Here is a 22,557-nt window from a genome sequence, read left to right as displayed (position 1 = left end):
ACACCAGCTCCTGTCAATCCCAGCCAGCTAATGGCCAGGGATGGTGGGACTTGTAGTCCAACAATATCTGGATGGTGTTGTCTACACCAGGGGTGGCCAACTCCCAAGAGACTGCTATCTACTCACAGAGTTAAAAACTGGCAGTGATCTACCCCCTTTTTTTGGGTTCAGGTCAAAGTTGTTGAGCATTTTTAGGAAGGAAAGCCCTGTTTTTTAGGGGTTCAGGTCAAAGTTGTTGTGGAGCTTCTTTTTATAGGCTGCAGGGCTAAAATGTCTAGGGGAGCCAAATTCCTTGGGCTTCTTTGGGGGGAGCCAGTGATCTACCACAGATGTCCAGTGATCTACCAGTAGATCACAATCTACCTGTTGGACATACCTGGTCTACACCATGGGTAGGCAAACTAAGGCCCAGGGGCCGGATCCAGCCCAATCGCCTTCTAAATCTGGCCCACGGACGGTCTGGGGATCAACGTGTTTTTAAATGAGTAGAATGTGTCCTTTTATTTAAAATACATCTCTGGGTTATTTGTGGGGCATAGGAATTCGTTCATTATTATTTTTTTCAAAATATAGTCTAGCTCACCACAAGGTCTGAGGGACAGTGGACTGGCCCCTTGCTGAAAAGGTTTGCTGACCCCTGGTCTACACTTGCATTAGAGGAAGGAAGAAATCATTGCCTTGATCCCTAGAAAAGCCTCTGCACATCTTAAGTGCGCATGCGCGCATATATATATATATATATATATATATATATATATATATATATATTCCTGGTTGGAGGGAACTGCCAGATGGGTGGCTATAGCATGCAGAAGGTCCCGTCGACAGCATCTCCAGGCAAACTGAGTTCAGAAAGCAGGGCTAGGAAAGAGTTTTCTCTGCCCCAGGTCGCAGACAGATGCTACCCATCAAAGTAGATATACAGAGCTAGATAGGTAAATGACAGCATTTATATCTAGAAATAACCGTGTCCATTAGCAGACCACATTCTGCCTCTTCAAACACACACACAGGCAGGCAGGCAGTCATACCTTGTCCCCTGAAAACCCTGCAAATTCCAGAAGTCTCAGGATCCGGGGTGGGAAAAGGGAGAGCGTCTGTGAAAGGAAGACATCAACATGAATGGTAACGGACACACTTGTGGGGAGAAATCCTCCTCTTAGACTTGGCACTTCTTCAGCAGTGGAAAGCTCCACTTTTCAAGTGTGATCCACTTGCAAATGGACACATCAGAAGCAGACAGCGTGGTCCCTTCCTGATGTTGTTAGGACTCCAACTTCCACCAGCCCATGCCAGCTTGACCAATGACCAGGAATGTTGGGAGCTGTAGCCCAGCAACAACTAGAGAGGGCACCATGTTGGCTACTCCCTTCGGAGGGGCAGAGGAGAGAGACAAAAATGACTAACTCCAACAGGCTGCTGCTTGTAACTCAGTTCCTGTCCTTATAACCGCTGGTGAAGCGCATGCAGACTCACCAAGTTGAAAGCACCAATGCCCAGCGCAACTCCTCCCTCCAGATGGGCGCGAGAAGGAGAACTTGATGGCAGCTGATTGGGCTGGATGAAGCCGTTGAGCTCCCTGCAAATGTAAGAAGGTTTAGAAAACCCCACTGCACCTTCACTAACCAGGAGTGAAGCATGGAACCCAGGCATCCAAGCTCACACTTTTTCTAACCACTAGGCCACTCCCACCCTGACCTTGAGTCGCAGAGTTTGAAGATACTTCATTGTTGTGACAGGGGATACGAGTGAATAGGAAATGCAATTCCTTCCCACCCGCCCCCTTCCCCACAAAATTGCTTTAAGGCAAAGAAGAAGAAGAAGAAGAAGAGTTTGGATTTGATATCCCGCCTTTCACTCCCTTTAAGGAGTCTCAAAGCGGCTCACATTCTCCTTTCCCTTCCTCCCCCACAACAAACACTCTGTGAGGTGAGTGGGGCTGAGAGACTTCAGAGAAGTGTGACTGGCCCAAGGTCACCCAGCAGCTGCATGTGGAGGAGCGGAGACACGAACCCGGTTTCCCAGATTACGTGACTACCGCTCTTAACCACTACACCACACTGGCTCTCATAGAAGGACTATGTTCCCGATTCAAACATCCAACACACATTTCAGGAACAGTCAGTCTAGAAAATGCTTGTCGAGCAAGGCAGTCATGTCCTGGATGGCCACCGATATTGCTGTCCCAGTTTTCCAGAGATGTCCATGACACTTGTGGCCATTTCCATGCATTGCTAATCTGGCAAGTAAGTGGGCAAGTGAACATTTCTTTCCTCTCCTCTCAGGTACAGACAGTTTCTCATGTGTAAGCATCCCAAAACTGGGAGTGGTTTCCTGACACTATGTGGGATGCATGCTGGAGCAGTAGCTACATCTCAGACTTTTCTCACACACGTTCCTCTGCTGATGTACAACACAAAGATAAATCACATGTTCTTGGGACTGTACCATTCCAGGCTCAAATGAAGGGGGAAGAGGGGGGGGGGAGTGAATATTTCTTACACACATCCACCCCTGGCAAACCAGTGGAAAGATTATGGTGCAGGGATTCTGTATCAGCTGAATTTCTCTGCATGCGCAGATTGTCCCAAAAACTTCTCCCTTCCTGAAGCTGGCATGGAATCCAATTGTCCTGCCCCCTCTTCTTCATCTCACACCCTTCACTGGTGCTGCTTCTCATTCCCAACTTTGTGCTACCTGCGATTCAGTACTGCTCTGTTGTTCCAGCCCTGCCAGCTGTCACCACAACTCACCTGTAGATGAGGTAGCTGCTACGCACCTTGATTCCTCCTTTTATGAAATTCACCATATTTTCATCCTGAAAGAAGAGAAGGAATTTTGAAAAGTCCTCAGCTTAAGGAAGATAACTCAGCTCCTTAAGTCTGATGTGTCTGTGTGATGCCACCGGGACAGTTGAATGCAAGCATCCATTGCAGGTCGCCGCTGTAAAGGGAAGGCACAAGCAGTGGGTGCCTGGGCACATTGGTCCCAAGCTTGGCACGGATTGGGAATGGGGAACCTGTGGTCCTCCAGATGTTGTTGGAAGACCATTCTGATCATCCCTGACCATTGGGCCAGGCAGGCTGACTGGGGCTGCTGGGAGTCCAACAAAATCAGGAAGGCTGCAGGATCCCCATCCCAGGCATGGATAGTGGAAGCCAATCGCAGAACGGGAAGGGGAATTGCTCTATGTTGGCCGGCTCTTGCCTGGCTTCCCCATAAGGCAGCATATAGAATCCTTGCATGCAGTCTGTGGCTTGTGTTACACATGAATCTGTGGACTGGGGCACTAATTATATATTGCCATTACAAGAGAACTAGAAGGTGGACTAGAGACATTTACCTCCTGAAATCCAACCCATCAGAGAAAGGAGGAAGAAAAGTGGCTGCTTACCTGCACAACGAAGTTAACATAGAAGTGTGAGTGGCTGCAATGCTAAATCTCTGCTGCAGGAAGGAAAATGCCTCTGACTCCACCTGCTGCAAGACCTCTCTCACTGGGACACTTCCTGCCAAGGGGTCCTGCCCCACCACTTGAAAACTGCTGCCCTGATGGCCTGCGCCCTGCAATGGAGAGAAGCTCCCCTTACCTGCAGGAAGGTGAGGGCAGCCCGGTGCAGCAAGCATTCTGCGTAGCACACTTCTGCATGCAGCTCCTCTGCAATGGGGAAAGGAACAGGTTCAGGGAAGACATGTGTCATTCCTAAGCAGGCTTACCATGTCCTCCTCTGTTCATCCCTTAAACATTCACATCCACCCACTGGAAACAGCAGCGCCAAAGAAAAAATACCTTGGATCTCTGTCTTGCGCACGTCTGGAAGCCTGGACTATTTACTTATTTGCAACACATCAGCCAATAATGAAAATTCCCTGCTCCCAAAGTCAGGGGGAACCTCCAGACATTGCACATCTTATATGTATTCCTTTCCACAAGCTACCCTGTGCCTACATCAAGACGAGCCAGAGTAGGTACTGTAAGGATTTCTGTACTGGATCCAAGATCCATATACAGTGGTACCTCTGGTTGCGAATGGAATCCGTTCCGGAGGCCCATTCACAACATGAAAAGAATGCAACCCGCAGTGGTGCGTCTGCGCACACGTGGGTTGCGATTCGCCGATTCTGCACATGCGCGTGACAACATTTTGCGCATGCGCGAGCAGCGAAACCCAGAAGTAACCCTTTCCGGTATTTCCGGGTCGCCGCAGGACGTAACCTGAAAGAACGTAACATGAAGCGGACATAACATGAGGTATGACTGTAGTCCAACCTGCCTCCAGATGTCTCTGGCAAGTGCACAAACATTAGCTTTCCCCACCCCTCATAGGATGAAGAAAAAATGCAGTGGTCTTGAGCCCCACAACCGGGCCACTAACTCTTCTCACCTTCAGTACAGGAATCTCCGCCTAGCCGACTGGAGAAGGATCCGGTCACCGTGCTTTTCCTCCGAAACCTACCAGAGGGACCCCAAAAGGAATGCCTAGTTAGGTTCCACTTCCTCCATCCCAACCCCCAGAGAATGCAAGCTGGGCATCCTCTTTGGGCTGTCACCACCAACACTTCTCCCCTCCCCAGAGCCTATGCCTACCCAACGACTCCCACCTACCCCTGAAGACCCATTTTCAAACTGAGGAAGAGAATGTTGCTTAAAGAAACAACTCAGAAGGGCACGAGACTTCCTTCTACCCTATGAGCGCCTGGGCTAGTCGTATTGAATCCCAACTTGGGTCAGGAGGAGAAAACGAAATACAGTGGTACCTTGGTTCCTGAACAGCTTAGTTGTTGAACAAATCGGCTCCCGAACGCCGCAAACCCGGAAGTAAGTGCTCCAGTTTGCGAACATTTTTCGGAAGCCAAATGTCCGACGCAGCTTCTGCTTGAGTGCAGGCAGGGCCGTAGCTAGAGGGCGGTGAGGTGGGCCCCCGCCAGGGACGCAGGCAATGTGGTGGCACAAAACCGGCTAAAAAATATGTCCATAAATATAGGTAAAGATAAAGGGACCCCTGACCATTAGGTCCAGTTGTGACCGACTCCGGGGTTGCGGCGCTCATCTCACTTTATTGGCCGAGGGAGCCGGCGTACAGCTTCCAGGTCATGTGGCCAGCATGACGAAGCCGCTTCTGGTGAACCAGAGCAGCACACGGAAACGCTGTTTACCTTCCCGTCGGAGCGGTACCTATTGATCTACTTGCACTTTGACGTGCTTTCGAACTGCTAGGTTGGCAGGAGCAGGGACCGAGCAACGGGAGCTCACCCCGTTGCGGGGATTCGAACCGCCGACCTTCTGATCGGCAAGTCCTAGGCTCTGTGGTTTAACCCACAGCGCCACCCGCGTCCAGTCCATAAATATAAATATTGATTATTGCCTGGTTTTAAATAGAGGGTGAATTGAATGGGGGAGAGGGGTTAGAAGAGAGGCAGAAAGAAGAGCTAATTTGTCCGTGGCTAGGGGGCACAATCTGGACGGTTCTGCCAGGGGTGCAGGATCACCTAGCTACAGCAATGAGTGCAGGAAATTACTGCAGCCAATCAGAAGCCGCACCTTGGTTTTCAAACGGTTTCAGGAGTCAAACGGACTCCCAGAATGGATTAAGTTCGAGAACCAAGGCACCACTGTACCCACTCACAAGTGATGCAGCCAAGTGAGGTTTTGGGCGAGAGCACCCCCCATTTAGAAGCTACTTCCATTGCCCTAACATGACCAGACACCCCTTCAGAGTGGCCCCATGCGAAATCTACAGAAACAGGCCTTATTCCCCACCCCAAGAGCCACCCCCCCCCAGGCTGTCCCCACCTCTGGCAGATTTCCTGTGCCTCTTTCATAGTGTGTCCAGCATGAACAATGTCGTCGTGCTCAAAGGTCATCATGGCTTGCATTTCCAGAATGATGGCATAGATTAAGGCATGATACATGCTCTCTTTGGCCCTGTCGAAAGGGATCAAAAAAAGGAAGCAGGTGTAGTTGCAGGCAATATAATTTATTTAATTCGTGATGGCAACAGCTAGGGAGGGTTGTATTGTTTCCTCCATGTTTCTCATATTTGCCCACAAAAGAATGTGGGACGGGGGGAGAGACATTTGAATTTCACCCTTATGCACCTGAAAATCAATGCCCAGCACTACAACAAAGAAAGAAAGAGATGGCCACATTCCTGATCACAATTCATTAAGTTATAAAAAGGAGAAGAGTCAACACTTGAAGATTTTGGAATGTCCTCGGCCCAACCTAGACTCTGCTGGGGTTGAATCCACATAGCCCAGTTACCTGCTGAGTTGAACCCATGAACAAGGATTCAAACCAGTCTAATTTCTTTGAAGCCACTGCCAGAAATCCACATACTTAATGGGGTTACAAATCAAGCTTTGTGAGAATAATAGCATGCACAGAGCAGGCAGGAGGCCCTTCTAAGACAGGGAGAGGCTTGAACAACAATATTCAATGGCATTCTTCTACTTTTAGGAAAAGCAGAGCTCTCCTTTTCATCTATTTTTCTTCCTCTGCTTTTGCTGGCAAAGACAGCAGCAACCTCCCACACACACAGAGGACTTTGGGTTTTGTTCGCATTTCTTTTCCAGCGTGCACAAAAGGTGAAAACTCCATCTTCTAACTTGCACAGAGTGCTTACCATTAAAGGTATTTGCATAGTGCTTTCCTTAAACAAAAAGCAGATTGCGCGTGCACACACAAAACATTTAAAGCACAGCAATGAACTCCACAGATTCAGCGGACCTCATTAAATACATATTTCTGTAGCCAACCAATAAAAGTCACATGCCATGGCTGAGGCATTTGTCTCAATTTCCAAAGGTCATGTGAAATTAATATATGGGTTTTGTAACTCCTCCAGAATGCTAAATGGTGGACTGCGCTCTGGTACTCCAGGCACCACCACAAAAGTTGGAGTAAGCGGTTTCTCCCATTTGGGATTGTAATTTTTTTGTTTTACATTGACAGGTAATTTCCTGGTCACTCTCCTCTTCTGTACCACATCACTAAACTAGAACTAGACTAGGGCTGGGCGATATCTGGTTTTCAGCATCGTGTGATATATCACCGGCTAAGCATCGCAATATACCAATATATCACAGTGTCTGAAATAAAGATGGAGCTACAGTACATGGAGGCATTGGCTGGCTTCACAGTTTTTCCTGCATCGTGATTTTTGCTGACGCCTGCTCTTACGATTCACTGCTCCCTGCATGAGGTAGTGCAGAGCTACTTCTGTTGTTGTTGTTGTTGTTTATTAAATTTATATACCGCCCTATACCGGGGGAAGGGAGTCTCAGGGCGGCTTCTAATCCCCCTCCCTCCAATAGTTGTTGTTCGACTGTGTTGTTGTTTTAAAATATTGCTATTATCGCTACTGGAGGAGACTCTTGAGAGTCCCATGGACTGCAAGAAGATCAAACCTATCCATTCTGAAGGAAATCAGCCCTGAGTGCTCACTGGAAGGACAGATCCTGAAGCTGAGGTTCCAGTACTTTGACCACCTCATGAGAAGTGAGGACTCCCTGGAAAAGACCCTGATGTTGGGAAAGATGGAGGGCACAAGGAGGAGGGGACGACAGAGGACGAGGTGGTTGGACAGTGTTCTCGAAGCTACCAGCATGAGTTTGACCAAGCTGCGGGAGGCAGTGGAAGACAGGAGTGCCTGGTGTGCTCTGGTCCATGGGGCCACGAAGAGTCGGACACGACTAAATGACTAAACAACAACAACACTATCACTACTATTATGGATTAGTTCACATCCTTCTTAGCATAACCACACACCCTGTTCCAGCCAGAAGTGACTACAAAGTTTGAAACAATGACAAAGTGCACAAATCAAATTCTCCTCCAAGGCCACTTGGCCTCACTACCCATAGACTCCCTTCCTTCCACCCTACCAATTTGTTTCAGTTGCACACCAAGGGGCAGTCAGATGCACCAGGTAAGGAGTGCTGGAGGAAGGTTCAACTGTTTATTGGGGAGAAGAAGGAAGCCCTGGGTCTGATGTGTCCCCCCCGTCCCCCACTTTCCGCGAAGGTGACTGGATCAGGCCCTTTCCCCACTCACCTGGGTTGCAGCATCTCCAAGCTCTCACTGAACTGGTTTTTCAGGAAGCAGTTCAGCGCTTCTGTGCACTCGGCCAGGGCAGCCTCCAGGGAGCTGCTGCGGAGAAGGAGGGCGCAGAAAGAGAAAGCTCAGTTAGCCTCCCCCGAAATGGCCCATGAGACCTTTGGTAAGATAGTCACAATCCACACATTCAGAACACATTTGAATCACATGGCTCCCCCACCCCCACCCCTTGCCGGAAGCCTGGGAACTCTAGTTTGGAAAGCAGGCCAGGAACTGCAGTCCTGTGAAGGGTGAACTACAGTTCCTAGAATTCTTAGAGGGAAGCCGTGTGATTTAAGTGTTGGCACGACATACTACTACAGTGGTACCTCAGGTTAAGAACTTAATTCGTTCTGGAGGTCCGTTCTTAACCTGAAACTGTTCTTAACCTGAGGTACCACTTTAGCTAATGGGGCCTCCCACTGCTGCCGCGCTGCCGCCACGCAATTTCTGTTCTCATCCTGAAGCAAAGTTCTTAATCTGAGGTACTATTTCTGGGTTAGCGGAGTCTGTAACCTGAAGCGTCTGTAACCTGAGGTACCACTGTACAAAGAAACATAGTCTAAGTGGGCAGCCCTAAAAGGAGACAATTTATTATTATTATTATTATTATTATTATTATTATTATTATTATTATTATTATTATTATTATATGCTGCTCATCTGACTGGGTCGTCCCAGCCACAATGTATGCCCAAGAGGTCCACAGTTCAAAACCACACTTCACACCAGCAGCTTCAGACAGGCATAACAGTATGTCATACAAACCCATCAGCCATCCCGTTTTAACTGGGACATCCCAGAATGACAGAAGCCATCCTGGTGTTTGATCGGATTCCGAAATGTCCCATCTTTTAGTCTTGCACAAGAGTACAGCACTCATTTTTGGGTTCTGCACAAGTCAGCCGGCTCATTTTGAAAATGAGAGGAAAATGTGTAGCACCCCCTCTTAGTGGGAGGCTGGAGCTGTGCTCTGTGCGCCCTCTGCCACCTGCGTCCCTCCTGAGCACAGTCACCTCTTCCTCTCCAAGGAAGCGGTCCAGCTTCCCTCTCCTTCTAGCCACAGGAAGGACCCCAATGATGGTGCCAGCTGCAGCCTCTGCACTCCAGCTGCCACTGCTGCTCTTGGTGGCCCTCCCAGGGTCCTTGGCAAGGCCCACCTGCTGCTGCCCACCCTGCATGATGCTGCCTTCACCCTTGCTGCTGGCCGGGTGGAGGGAGTGCTTCTACCAGGCCACAGCTCCATGGAGCTCAAGTACCAGGTACGGGGAGGGGGTTGGATGGGGAGGTCCAGAACGCAGCCCCCGATCAGGCGCATTGGGAATGAGGCGGGTGGGCAACTGGCCCTCTTCTTTGTGCTTAGTGCCTGGTGATGGTGGAGGAGAGCAGCAGGTAGACTGCTCCTGACGGTGGGGTTTCCACTAAATGGGTTTTACTTCTGACAAGACCTGCCTAGGAGAGCATTACCAGAGTGACTATTTTTCAGTGTACAGTATAGAGCCATAGATGAGGGTTTTAAAAAAAATGTTTTTAAAGAGAGACGTAAATACCATTTCCTCATCTGACTAATCCTCAGATTAACCCTGTGAGGTATTAGGACAGGGTTCATTGAACTGAGAGGGAAAACAGTGATGGCCTAAGAAAGTCAGAATTTGTCTTGTGCTATCAGGGGAAGGCTTCCTGCTTCCTTCCCTCCCGTTGAGGCTAGAAGGGAAGGGCCTGGTGCTTCTGTTTGTGAAAGCAACAACCTCCCACCCAGCTGACGCACTTTACTCAGCCCTTCCAGCAAGCACAGAGTTACCAAGTTTGAACGCTAAGCAAACACAGGCTTGGCAAGGCCTTTGCCAGCACATCCACCCCACCTTGTTCAAACAGGGCTGAGGATCTGGGTCCTCAGAGGCCAGACATGCCCTGCTGACGCTCCAGATGGTCTTCTGAGGGAGACGGGGCAAGTCCCAGAAATACTGGGTTGGCCACAGGACTACGTCCCTGGTGGTCCCTGCTTCAATCCCTGGTTTATCATAGCAAGCTGCACTGGGCCACCGAACCCAGATTTATCTACATGAGCTGATAGCAGCTCTCTAGTATTTAAAGCAGGAGTCTTTTCCTAGAAGGTTCCAGGGATTAAATGTAGGATGCTTTGCTTTCACCGCTGAGCCTTTCATCTTCAAGTTAGAGACGTCCAATTAAAGCAGGACTGGGGAACCAGTGGCCCACCAGATATTGCTGGACTACAACTCCCATCATGCTTGACTATTGGCCACACTGGCTGGAGCTGCTGGGAGCTGGAGTCTAATAACATCTGGAGGGTCACAAGTTCCTCACCCTTAAAGGGTCTCTCAGGCAGAGGGTGCTTGGTGCTATCCTACCAGATACACAGCCTGACAGCTGCACCGCCTGCGGCAACTCCAAGGAATCCTGATCGTAAATAACAGGATCTGAGAGAGACAGATTTGCCTGAGATCTCAGAGAACTTCTGTCCATCACAAAGCCATTCATGAGGAGCCATTGCTCTGAATTGCAAAGTTACAGCTAATATATAGCAAGCAGCATTCGAAATTCGCCAGGCGCATTTTGCACCTGGCTATCGGCCATTTGCGACCAAGTGAAGATGCTCAGGCTCCAGGATGGTGCCTGATGTCTCCACCATCTTGAGATACATGCCTGGGAATCTCCGTTATATTTTATCTGCACAGTCAGAATGAATTTCAGGAACCAAAACATCGTATTAAAAATACGGCTTTGCAGCCGCCTGGCCCTAAAATGGTTACTAGGCATTCCGTTTTGGTGACTGTAACTGTGGGTTTAAGGAGCCGCTGGATCCCTAGCTTATATATCTGAGTTTCTAACACTGATAGCAAGTCAGGAAGATCCTGGCTGAAGTATGGTTGTCACAGTGGCCTGTAACCATTAATGGCCACCTCACACGCTTAACCTGAAGCCATCTCAGCCCAGGCACTAACTCTGCAGTGTGGATGTCGCAGCACAGCTTACCTTTCATGTCAATCTAGTTTGCACAAGATGACCCCACAAACCCCACTGAAATAAGAGGGGCTATAAACATAGCAGTCAACTTTTCCCTTTTCTTGCAAGGAATCCTATTCGGAATAAGGGAATTTCCCTTTTAAAAAGGGAAACGTTACAGCTATGGCTATAAATGGACCACCATAATAATTGGCTTCCTGGATCACACCATTTGGTCCTGCATTTGGGCTCCAGATGTTTGTGTGCCCTCAAGCAAGCAAGGCACAAAGGCCTATATCCCCTGGGCTGCTCCTGTCCTGAGCATCTACTGTTTACTTATGAACCTGCAGGTGGAAATTTACACCTCAGAAACCAAATTCTGAATTATAAAATGCAAAGTTCAGATTTCAGACTTGGACACCTTCATTTTAAGTTAATAGATAGATAGACAGATAGATAGATAGATAGATAGATAGATAGATAGATAGATGATAGATAGATGATAGATAGATAGATAGATGATAGATAGATAGATAGATAGATAGATAGATAGATAGATAGATAGATAGATAGATATGAAGTTCTACTTTAGATGCAGATGGGAGGGAACACCGCAGAGAGGTTTTTGAAAAGTCAAACATCCCATCGCTCTGCGTTTTGACCCTCGGTATTCCCAGGAAACACTGCAGGCAGCTGGAGGCTCTTTCTTCCTAAGGAACGAAACCGCATGCAAGATCATCCACAACTAAATCAGGTCCCAGTTGCAGAGGTGGTCAGCCCTCTCGACATATCAGACCCATCATCCCTGACCACTGGGCTCCACTGGCTGCGGCCAACACGAGAGTTCAAGATGCTGCCCACACTCCAATTTGAGAACTTCCCGATTCAAAATCCACGCCACAAAATCCTGCTTTATGCTCCACGCGTTCAGAGGTGTGCTTTGTCCTGGGTCAATGTGCGTAGCCTTTCTGCTCAGTTAGGGTCATTCACAAGGACTCGCCTCCCCCCTAACCCTGCACTTGCTTCCCTGGGAAACATAAGGGAGACAAAGGGCGGGGGGTGTTGAGGGCAAAATAACTGGTGGCACAGAAGAGGAGGTAACTGGGAAGCCCCCAGCAGGGGGCTGGACCAGACGGGCCTTTGTCAGGAGGCCTTGGGGAGAACCTCCTCCAGGAGCATCAGGACTCCAGGGACATCCTGCACCTCCCATCTCTTCCCTCGCCCCCCCCCCCGCAAAAAACCCTTCCATTTGTTAAGTGCTGTCTTATGCCCACCCCCGCTGAAACCCAGGGACCCGGGCTTGGTCTCCCTTTTCCACTCCTTGTTGAAAGCACATCCCCCCCCAATTCTTTAGCCCAAAGCGGGGGCGGGGACCTTTCTTCGCAGGATCACTCCCCCCCCCTTGGAGAGAGACTGCATTGCAGTGCCCCCGAGTCAGAGCCCTAAAAGTCTCCTCCGCCTAGGAAGCAGGGGGTTTTTTTGAGGGGGGGAGCGGGAAGGAAGGAAAGGAGGAGAGATGGAGCCGCTTTCCGTCCGGCAGCGAGGAGGGCTGCCGGTTTCCCTGCCTCGCTCACCTCCTTACCTGCTGCTGCCTCCGCCGCCGCCGCCTTCCAGAGCCATGCCGGGAGAGGTGCCAGGCCGGGAGCAGGAGTCGCACTCGCAGCCCCTTCAGGAATGCCAGGCGACACGCAGGCGAAGCGGCCGGGCTCGGCCGGGCTCCGCCCTGCAGGTGGATCCCTCCCATCCCCTACCTGGGCTGCGGAGCACAGGTGACAACTCCGCCCTCCCCCTCCTGCCACCCGGACCGTGCCGGATTCTCGCCTCCCCCAGCCCGGCATCGCCTCGTCCAAGAGATCGGGTCCAAAAGCAGGCAGGCAAAAGTCACAGCCATGCATATAATGTATATATGTATGCATGTATGTATATACACACACCTCCCCCAAACCAGACAGCTTTTCGTGTCTCTTTTCTCGCTTTCCCTGGAAGGGCTCCTGCAGATATTCGACAGGTGCGCCTGTGCCAGCTGTTCCTTCCCATTGTTTTAAGACACAGGTAGAGAGAGGGGAAGGGAAGAAGGGTCTACTGAAAAGGTGCTCAGGGTTGGGCATCCATGTGCAAAACTTATGAAACAACTCACCAACTTTTGTTATGGAAAATCACAAGCACCCCTTGCCAGGCTGTTGCTTGTTGTTGTTGTTTAGTCGTTTAGTCGTGTCCAACTCTTCATGACCCCATGGACCAGAGCACGCCAGGCACTCCTGTTTTCCACTGCCTCCCGCAGTTTGGTCAAACTCATGTTAGTAGCTTTGAGAACACTGTCCAACCATCTCGTCCTCTGTCATCCCCTTCTCCTTGTGCCCTCCATCTTTCCCAACATCAGGGTCTTTTCCAGGGAGTCTTCTCTTCTCATGAGGTGGCCAAAATATTAGAGCCTCAGCTTCAGGATCTGTCCTTCCAGTGAGCACTCAGGGCTGATTTCCTTAAGAATGGATAGGTTTGATTTTCTTGCAGTCCATGGGACTCTCAAGAGTCTCCTCCAGCACCATAATTCAAAAGCATCAATTCTTTGGCGATCAGCCTTCTTTATGGTCCAGCTCTCACTTCCATACATCACTACTGGGAAAACCATAGCTTTTACTATACAGACCTTTGTTGGCAAGGTGATTGTTGCTTAGGGTCTAGCAACATTTTAAGCATGTTCCAAGCACCCCAGGTACGTATATGCATTTATCCTGGTGGTATAGCCTTTACAACAGTCCTGGAAGACAAGGTCTTTATTATCCCCCTTTCGCAGATGGCAAGACTGAGGGTGAGAAAATAGTATCCACCCACCTATCCGGCTTCTCCTTAATCAATTTCCAATTCCAGATGGATTACAAATAGAAAAAGCATATACACACAGGTAAAATCACAGTGGTCAGCTTATGATTTGGAATATTCCACTGCCAGCAATACTACAGTCACAGTATTCAGCTCATAACTGATCAGTTCTCAGTAAAAGCCATGAGATCAACTGTTGTTGCACTGAGTTCAGAAAACGGCCAATGGCAGTGCCAACTGAATCTCAGAAGCAAAGGCCTCATCACTTCCCCAACTCTGGAACCCTCCAAAACCTTATTTTAAGCATTACAATGTACTAATGTTCCAACAATGGGGGCTTTTCCTGTTTTAGGGAACACTTTTGCCTACACCCAGATTGTCTTCTCCTTTTTACCACCAGTTCCATCTGTATGAAAGCATCCTGCCACTCCAAAACAGCTGCACTATGGTCATTTCCAGACAACCTGTTTCCTGAGCATTTCCCTTGATTCTGTTGGGAGGTTAGATGATATTGGCTGCTTCTTGAGCATTCATTCTGATTTGTTTGCTGGTAGGTTAGTTCCCTGTCACTTTCCTTACTGCAAACGTTTAGCTTTATTTTTTATTTTTCCAGGCGGAGTGAGGCATTGTTGCCAAGAGCGCTGAAAACAACTTTAATGGTGCATCCTGAATTTGCCAATATGTGATTGAATCCCACCCAAAAATAATGACAGAGTGGAGAAACACTCTTAGTGGCCTAAGAGTGACCCTTATTGCATTGCCACACTGCAAGAGCCCCTGGGTGATACATAGCTTGTCTAGCACTTCTAGATAAACAGCTTGCCCAACCAGGACAGCTGTACTGTAGCAACCATTATTTCTGTTGGGGAATCTCAGACAGCCTTTTCTCATTTGGAGCATAGAAAGTTCCCAGGTGACGGGAGCAGAGAACAATAGCATCATACTCACACTTCCACAGGGTCACATACTGATACGCTATGCTATTGATGAGATTTCCATTAAACAATTAGCCTTCTTACACAACCACAGCAGTACCTATTAGAGAGACTTGAGCAAAGACAACTAAAAGCAAGACGGGAACACAGAAATGTGGGTGGAGGTGCAAAGCTACAGATCTGATTGGTACTGAGGCTATTTGCTTTGCTAATGGCTTGTCTTATTTGCGAAAGAGAAGCCTTTCTGCATTTTTCAAGAAGGTTCTAATTTTGCTTAGGTAAAAGGTGGGGGGCAGACTTTGTGTGTTTGGATTTACAGTAGTTGCTTCCTTCACCACAGATCTCCTAGAATCATAGAATAGTAGAGTGGGAAGGATAGTAGAGCCATATACAATGCAAGAATCACAGCTGTGGAAACTGCAGTTCTTTAGCCTTGGTTAGCGCCAAAAGAAATATCAGCCTCAAAAACTTTAATTGCTTCCTTGAGATGAATTTCAGGAATAGAAAGAATCCCTTCATTCGCTATCTGCCCTAAAGAACAGGGCAGCTTTATTATTTCCTCTTTCATTGATCTGTTTCAGCACTAAATGTGACCAAACCTGCTTTCTGGAAACGCCCAGAGTCTTGCAGAATGGCCATGTGGTATGGGGAAGTCCACAGGGCAACAGCTATTTTAAGCACCCAGTAAACTTTAAGAAGAGCAGTTCTAAGCTCTGTTAACGTTGGGCGAATGTCACTTGGCTTTCGAAGCTGTTCTGTGGAGGTACTAGGATGTAAAGGAGTTCAGTAAGCTAGCAATAGAAAGCTCAAATCACAAGTCACACACAGAAAGCTTCCATTCTTTCTTGCCCCCTAAAATAGCAGCTACACTGACCAACAAGGGAATGATAAAATTTACAAAGAACTTGTAGCATTAGAAGTCCTTGTTAAGGAAATGCATGAGAATATGAGGTCTTCTGATGCTCTGGAGATATAGGAGATTGTGTCTGTGTGTAGTAGCTAGAATCCTAGAGAACTGAAATCTACTCCCCTTTTGTTAAATATTCTCCAGATGTTTAGCTGCTAAAGAAGCCCCCAAATGTTCTCGAGGTATTTTATACCTGCATACCTGACAGCCAGTGGCATCTGATTTCAACATTTGATAACTCCAATTCACACTTTGCAATATTTGATAGTTGGCAAGCAATGGGTTTTAGTACTGGAGTGTACTGGTGTTTGATTTTTTTAAGGTAAAGGGTGGTCTAAACCACTGAGCCTCTTGGGCTTGCCAATCAGAAGGTCAGCAGTTCGAATCCGCAATATGGGGTAAGTTCCCGTTCCTCTGTCCCAGCTTTTGCCAACCTAGCAGTTTGAAAGCACACCAGTGCAAGTAGAGAAATAGGTACCGCTGCAGCGGGAAGGTAAATGGCGTTTCCATGTGCTCTGGCTTCCATCACAGTGTCCTGTTGCGCCAGAAACGGTTTAGTCATGCTCGCCACATGACCTGTAGAGCTGTCTGTGGACAAACACTGGCTCCCTCAGCCTGAAGCAAGATGAGCACTGCATCCCTTAGACACCTATGACTGGACTTAACCATCTAGGGGTCCTTTACCTTTTACCTTATTTAAAAAGCACTCTGCTTTTAAAATAGCATATCCTCGGGAAAAATCTCTGCACTGCAGAGGATTTGAGGGGGATGGTATGTGCACTCAATTTGCTTGAGCCAAAGCTGGTCCTTTCCACTGTCTACTGGTAAACTGAGGATTTGCATAAGAATATACCTAATAAGTGCATGGTTGAACATTGCAAAGGAAGAAGAATATGAGTGGCTACATTGTCTTCAGCTGTTGCTCTAAATGGGAAACCACAATAAGACTCCCAAGGAAGCCAAGGTTCCCCAGAAGAGATAATCTGAAAGCCACAGATCTAGCATAAATATAATATTGTATAGTTTATAGGCCATAGTACTTATTAGTCTGGGACGCAGATGGCGCTGTGGGTTAAGCCACAGAGCCTAGGACTTGTCGATCAGAAGGTCAGAGGTTCGAATCCCTGCGACGGGGTGAGCTCCCGTTCACCAGAAGTGGCTTAGTCATGCTGGCCACATGACCCGGAAGCTGTACGCCGGCTCCCTCGGCCAGTAAAGCGAGATGAGCGCCACAACCCCAGAGTCAGCCACGGCTGGACCTAATGGTCAGGGGTCCCTTTACCTTTACTTACTTATTAGTCAGTATTTATAGCTGACATGCACCTCTTCTAAATCACAAAGAAAGCAAAACACATACCTGAATTTTGCTTTAAAACTCGTGAAAAACTGAATTGTGAAATTAGAAAATTATTTGCAGATGTTCAGAGTTTGCATATTTGCTTCAGCTCTGTGGCTGCAACCCAGAATCAGCCAACTCCGCCCTGAACAGAAGAGATCCTACAACTCTCAAGCAACTTCAAGAGCTCTGTGAGAAAGATGCTGCCACTAAATAGGCACATTTCAGCTGCCTTTATTCTTCTCTTCCGTTCATGCATAAAACCTTTCTTGTCAACAACTAGGCCTCTGTCTTTCCCAAGGTCTTCAAGCACAATCAGACATTAAAAACAAAACAAACAGCGTTAAGGAAGCCCACACAGATCCTTGCCTAGAAATCCAGCAACATATGGTGCAAAACAGGTGGCAAGTCGTGTGCACCTCAGAGAAGTGGATTTAATTCCAACATTTGGATTTAAGTGAGATGCTAACCGGCATTACCTCAGGGGTTGGTAGCTAAATTGCTTCCAGGCTCCTGCCATGGCATTTCCACAGGTGCCAAGGGCCCAGTTGTTTGATCCTCACAGTGGCAATCTGGCCTCTCAGCTCCCAACACCAGCTGTGCCTCAAGAGGTGGTTGCTTAGCAACCAACAAAGCAAGGCCTTGCCGCTGCGACAGTATTCCAGGGGTGTGCCTCCTCCTGCCAGCCATCCCTGGGGGAGCTGTGCCAGGGGAAGGCCTGCCTCTTCTGTCAATCATCTACTTGGTTTGCCAGCAGAGACCAAGATCTCTGGGAGAAGCCTGTCCCGTAGTCTCCTGCAGAGCTATTGAAGGGCTGTTGGAAACTGAGGCATCGAAGGAAAGTACAGCAAAAGCACTGCTCATTTCAAATCTGGCCTGGAGTTTTGTGCCTATACTGCAAGCACATACCATGAAGAAACCCTGGTCTTGCCCTTTTACCAGGTTCCAGAGCAGCTGACCTTCTGACGGAGCCCCTCATTTTTTCATTGTACGCTCCAGCACTTTTGGCATGTCATAAAGTGAAGATAAAGGACCCCTGATGGTTAAGTCCAGTCACAGACTACTCTGGGGTTGCAGCGCTCATCTCACTTTACTAGCCAAGGGAGCCAGTGTTTCTCCGCAGTTTTTCCGGGTCATGTGGCCAGCATGACTAAGCCGCTTCTGGCGAACCAGAGCAGCGCACGGAAACGCCGTTTACCTTCCCGCCGAAGCAGTACCTATTTATCTACTTGCACTGGTGTGCTTTCGAACTGCTAGGTTGGAAGGAGCTGGGACCGAGCAACAGGAGCTCACACACACACACCCCAGTCGCTTTTCATAGCACTCAGCAAATCTTTACAATACGATAATCTTTATTGCAGAACGAAATTGAAAAATCTACATTAGACATTCAAAAACCCACAAGCCTGCTATCCCAACCTGGTTAGCCCCTAAAAACTCTGATACCCCATAATTGAATACAATATGCTCACATAAAGACTACCTTACACTGCATTTAAAACCAAAATCGCATTTGGATAGAAACTGTTTCTCATGCGGCTAGTTCTAGTCTTTATAACCCTGTACCTTCTTCCAGAAGGCAGAAGCTGAAAGAGATCATTTCCGGGGTTCACACTATCTCTGCAGCTTCCTTATGGCACCTGGAAGCACAGATTTGATCCAAGGTGGGAAGAGTGCACCCAATTACTCTCTCCGCAGTCTTTACAATCCTGGACAGCATTGTTTTTTCCCTGACCATGCAGCTCCCAACACACAGAGACCATAAGTTAATGCACTCTCAACAGTACAATGGTAAAATGTCATCAACAGGTCCTTTGAGAGGTTATTTTTCTGGAGTATTCTCAGAAAATATAACCTCTGCTGTGCTCTCTTCATCAGGTCTTTTACTGTTTTCTCCCCAGGTTAGGTCATCTCTCAACTCCATTCCTAGAAATCGAAACACCGAGACCTGTTCCTCAGGACAGCAAAGTTTTCCCTCTGCCAGGTTGCCCACCTCACTCTTTCACCACCTCCCTATTTACAAAGCAGTCTGGAGGCTTTGATTGACAGCCCCTACTTGAAGGGGCTGTGCCCTTTTATAAAGCTCCTCCCACCTGTACTTAGCTGTAATATGCCAAAGAGGGGAACAGGTCCTGGGGACAGGCTGGAGCCTACAGCAGCTTCTTCTTGGTCACTGTGTCTTGAGGTCCAGGGAAATATTGTGGACCTCGGATTATGAACGCAAAGACTATTCTTGCCTAGACTTCGTTTTAACGCTGATGCAAGAAGCACCAAACTGGTGGCATTTATGTGCCAATGAACTACAGACAACTCTTAAAAGGACACTTGCTTTTTAAATCCTAGCAGAAGCTTCCTCAGCAGCTATTCTACACTGTTTTAAACTGTTTTTTATAATTCAGTATTGAAATCCATCGCAAAAAAAACCACCACCCAATTAAGATAACACAATTTTGAAGGGGTTGGGGGGCAGGTGTCACAAAAACCTTTCAACATCACAGCAAGAGTAATCAGTAGTTATTTTAAGGATAAATGGGGGGGGGTCTTGGAGATGCAACAAAAAACATTTGGGCATTGACGAGAGCCTATAGGAGTAGTCTTTTTTTCAGTGGTACCCAAAGGACTGGTCATTAAAACCCCCCACTAATTTTAAAAACTATTTTTTAAAGTAGCAAATTGGAGGTGGGGTCTTGGGGACTACAAACCTCCCATCTGGGGGCAGAAACATAAAATCCAGATCTCGCACACCCCCATCCTGTGGCTTGACTAGTGCCACCAATTACGGCTAGAGCCCACCTGTCTTTTTGCCCCCTGTTGTAAAAAGTGAGGTGCAATGAGGCAAAAGCGTATGCTCAATGCACCAAAAAGAGAGAGAGAGATATGCAAATACACTTCTTTTCATGAACCTGTTCTGTTTTCACACTTGGTTAGCTGCAAAATTAAGCAATTGCAAAATTCCTTCTTTCTGGCAAGTAGCAAGGCAATGACAGGGCAAATGTTACGTAGAGAAAAAGCAGTGCTGGGAGATACCAACCAATACTGCAACCCCGTCCTTGGAAAGCACTGTGGCCTCTTGCAAACTGATATGACCCCGAGAACAGGAAGTGCAATTATTTAAGAAAAGGCGAGGCCCTACCATGTTTACACGGTGCACACCCGTTATATGCACACACACACACACACACACACACACACACACACACACACACACTGCTTCTGCTGGATCTTCCTTCCATCAACGAAGCTCTAGCATCTGCCCGTGTATTTGAATCATGCTGCAATCCCCTGTAGGTTAAAACTACGAAGCTGGAGTCAAATTCAGAAAACAGAATCCAGGCACTGGCAAATAATGACACCCCCGATACAGAAGAGAGCAGATGGCAGGAGGGGAGAGGAAGCTGCTGCTTCTAAGCATTAATCTCAAGTAATTAGCCAATTTAGGGAGAGGCAGCCAAAAGACAGCTGATGTGTGTGGGCGCGCATGCAAACGCCTCTCCCTCTCTCACACACACATGCAGACAGTCACCAAACGCGGAGCAGAAATGAGCAAGTTGGACCTGAATTGCTACTCACAGGACACCTGCCATTAATCACCATCTTGCTTGGAGGGATCAGAGCCTTCCCCCCCCCCCAACAGAATCCAGTTCCCAGCCAAGTTTCTCTGGCCACCGAGAACACCCATTTCAACGAGCCAGCCGTGCACATGGCACATGGAAGGGGCCAGGAGCCTGGAGGAGCAGACAGAGGAGCATCCAGACTGACGGGAGCAAGCCCTGTTACTGAGCAAAAGCCCCAGCTGGTGCCAACCAGAGGGAGCATTATGTGGGCACATGACCACCAAAGTGCTTGGGGGGAAAACGCCTCCAAAGGTCAAGGAGACATAACATTACATACCAGACGAGTTGGGCCCTTCTTGCTCTGGAGAGAACTAGAAATCAATACTGAAACTTCTGGACCTGCGAAAAGGTCAGCTGCAAGAACTTGGACCACAAGCGTAGCTTGGCTGTCCTGGACTTGCCTGGTTCAAGGAAGCCTGTCTCTTCCTTTAGGCTCAGTTTCCCTTGCACAGAGAAACGCAAGACCTAACAAATAAATTATTAGCTGCCCAAAACTTGGTAAGAGAGATGCTACTTTCTAGCCTACTTAGCCAGTATCCTTTCAAGAACTATTTTGAACATGTCAGCAGCCCTCTTCTTCTGTTCTTCTTGGGACTTCTTCTTCTTGTGTTGCCTGGAGCTCTTACCACTCAGACCCATTCCATTTGGAAATTAAAAAACAAGACACATTCACTGAAGGAGATCCATGTCCCTTTCCTGCCACTGAGTGGTTTCAAGAGCTTGTTTATTTCATATTCTGTCCATAGTGCCCACAATAGTGCTCCATCAGATACAGAGAAGAAGCAGATCTCTTCAAGGTGACACCCACCCAAAACTTGGAAGTATAGAATGTCCCATGTTTGCAGCTGGGGGCACAACTGGCAGGTCGCCCAAACAGAACTGCAATTAACTCATCAGCTAATTTCCCAAAAGGGGCCTGGTTGGTGGTCTTTGCTCTTTTCAGACTTAGCAAGTAAAGCTGGTCAATTTTTTTATATTTTTTTGCAAGCCATTTCTCCTCTAGTTCTTTCCACCATCTCTGATAAAATACACAGCTGCAGTTTGTCTCACCAATACCTCAGCACCTGAGAGAATGTGCTTAAATCAAATTGCTGTGTCAAGCAGCTGAACTGCTACATGTGAACACATTTTGCAAATTAAGCAGTGTTGTGTATTGCTTGCTTATTCTGCATACAGTGTTACCTCGGGTTAAGAACTTAATTCGTTCTGGAGGTCTGTCCTTAACCTGAAACTGTTCTTAACCTGAGGTACCACTTTAGCTAATGGGGCCTCCTGCTGCCACGCCACAATTTCTGTTCTCATCCTGAGGTAAAGTTCTTAACCCGAGGTACTACTTCCGGGATAGCGGAGTCTGTAACCTGAAGCGTTTGTAACCCGAGATACCACTGTAATTGATTCTGCTGTTTAAGTCATCAACTGGGGAAGAGAAGCTATACAAAGGCCCCTGTCCTGTAAACCTCAAGGTCTCAGGCACAGGATTCAGCACCCAACTTCCACTCCTGGGCAACACACCTTTTCAGTCCATCCTAGGAGTCAACTGCTGCTGCTCTGAAGAGAGCCATAAATCAACAGTGACATCATTATTCAGCTCCCACTTCTAAAAAAGTTTTCCATGCCACCTCGATCATCAGCTTTTTTGGTTTGCTTACTACCCAAAGATACCTCGATGCTGTCTGAATGCCTACGCCAAGTCACAAAGTCAAGTGGAACAGCCATCTCAGGAAGCTTTCAAACAGGGTTCACAGTGGTACCTTGGTTCTCGAACTTAATGCGTTCCAGGAGTCCATTTGACTCCCGAAACTGTTCAAAAACTAAGGCCCTGCTTCCGATTGGCTGCAGGAGCTTGCTGCACTCAATCAGAAGCCGCGTCAGACGTTCAGCTT

At 47.9% G+C, this 22,557-nt stretch overlaps 1 protein-coding gene across 8 annotated transcripts in view; it reads right to left on the bottom strand.

Moving 5' to 3' along the window:
- LOC308576719 (tetratricopeptide repeat protein 39A-like) overlaps nucleotides 1–22,557 on the bottom strand; it is a 33,110-nt gene that overhangs the window by 10,304 nt on the left and 249 nt on the right. The window contains exons 1-8 of one of the 8 annotated variants that reach the window (XR_014003293.1): nucleotides 12,646–13,738; nucleotides 8,057–8,156; nucleotides 5,795–5,926; nucleotides 4,386–4,453; nucleotides 3,591–3,658; nucleotides 2,754–2,818; nucleotides 1,477–1,579; nucleotides 1,032–1,097 (exon numbers count right to left, since the gene is read on the bottom strand). Coding sequence is in view for 7 of the 8 variants with exons in the window: in XM_081176567.1 (XP_081032693.1) it covers nucleotides 1,032–1,097; nucleotides 1,477–1,579; nucleotides 2,754–2,818; nucleotides 3,591–3,658; nucleotides 4,386–4,453; nucleotides 5,795–5,926; nucleotides 8,057–8,152; nucleotides 17,540–17,580 (639 nt within the window). In the remaining variant the exon portion in view is untranslated. Of the gene's footprint in view, nucleotides 1–1,031; nucleotides 1,098–1,476; nucleotides 1,580–2,753; nucleotides 2,819–3,590; nucleotides 3,659–4,385; nucleotides 4,454–5,794; nucleotides 5,927–8,056; nucleotides 8,157–12,644; nucleotides 13,740–17,539; nucleotides 18,026–22,557 lie in introns of those variants that run through there. The other 7 variants (XM_081176567.1, XM_081176569.1, XM_081176572.1 and 4 more) reach the window with 7 other exon arrangements.

This window comes from Podarcis bocagei (assembly GCF_964188305.1).
Source record: "Podarcis bocagei genome assembly, chromosome: 17".
NCBI classification, from domain to species: Eukaryota; Metazoa; Chordata; class Lepidosauria; order Squamata; family Lacertidae; genus Podarcis; species Podarcis bocagei.
This window is presented reverse-complemented; position numbering and strand designations above follow the sequence as displayed.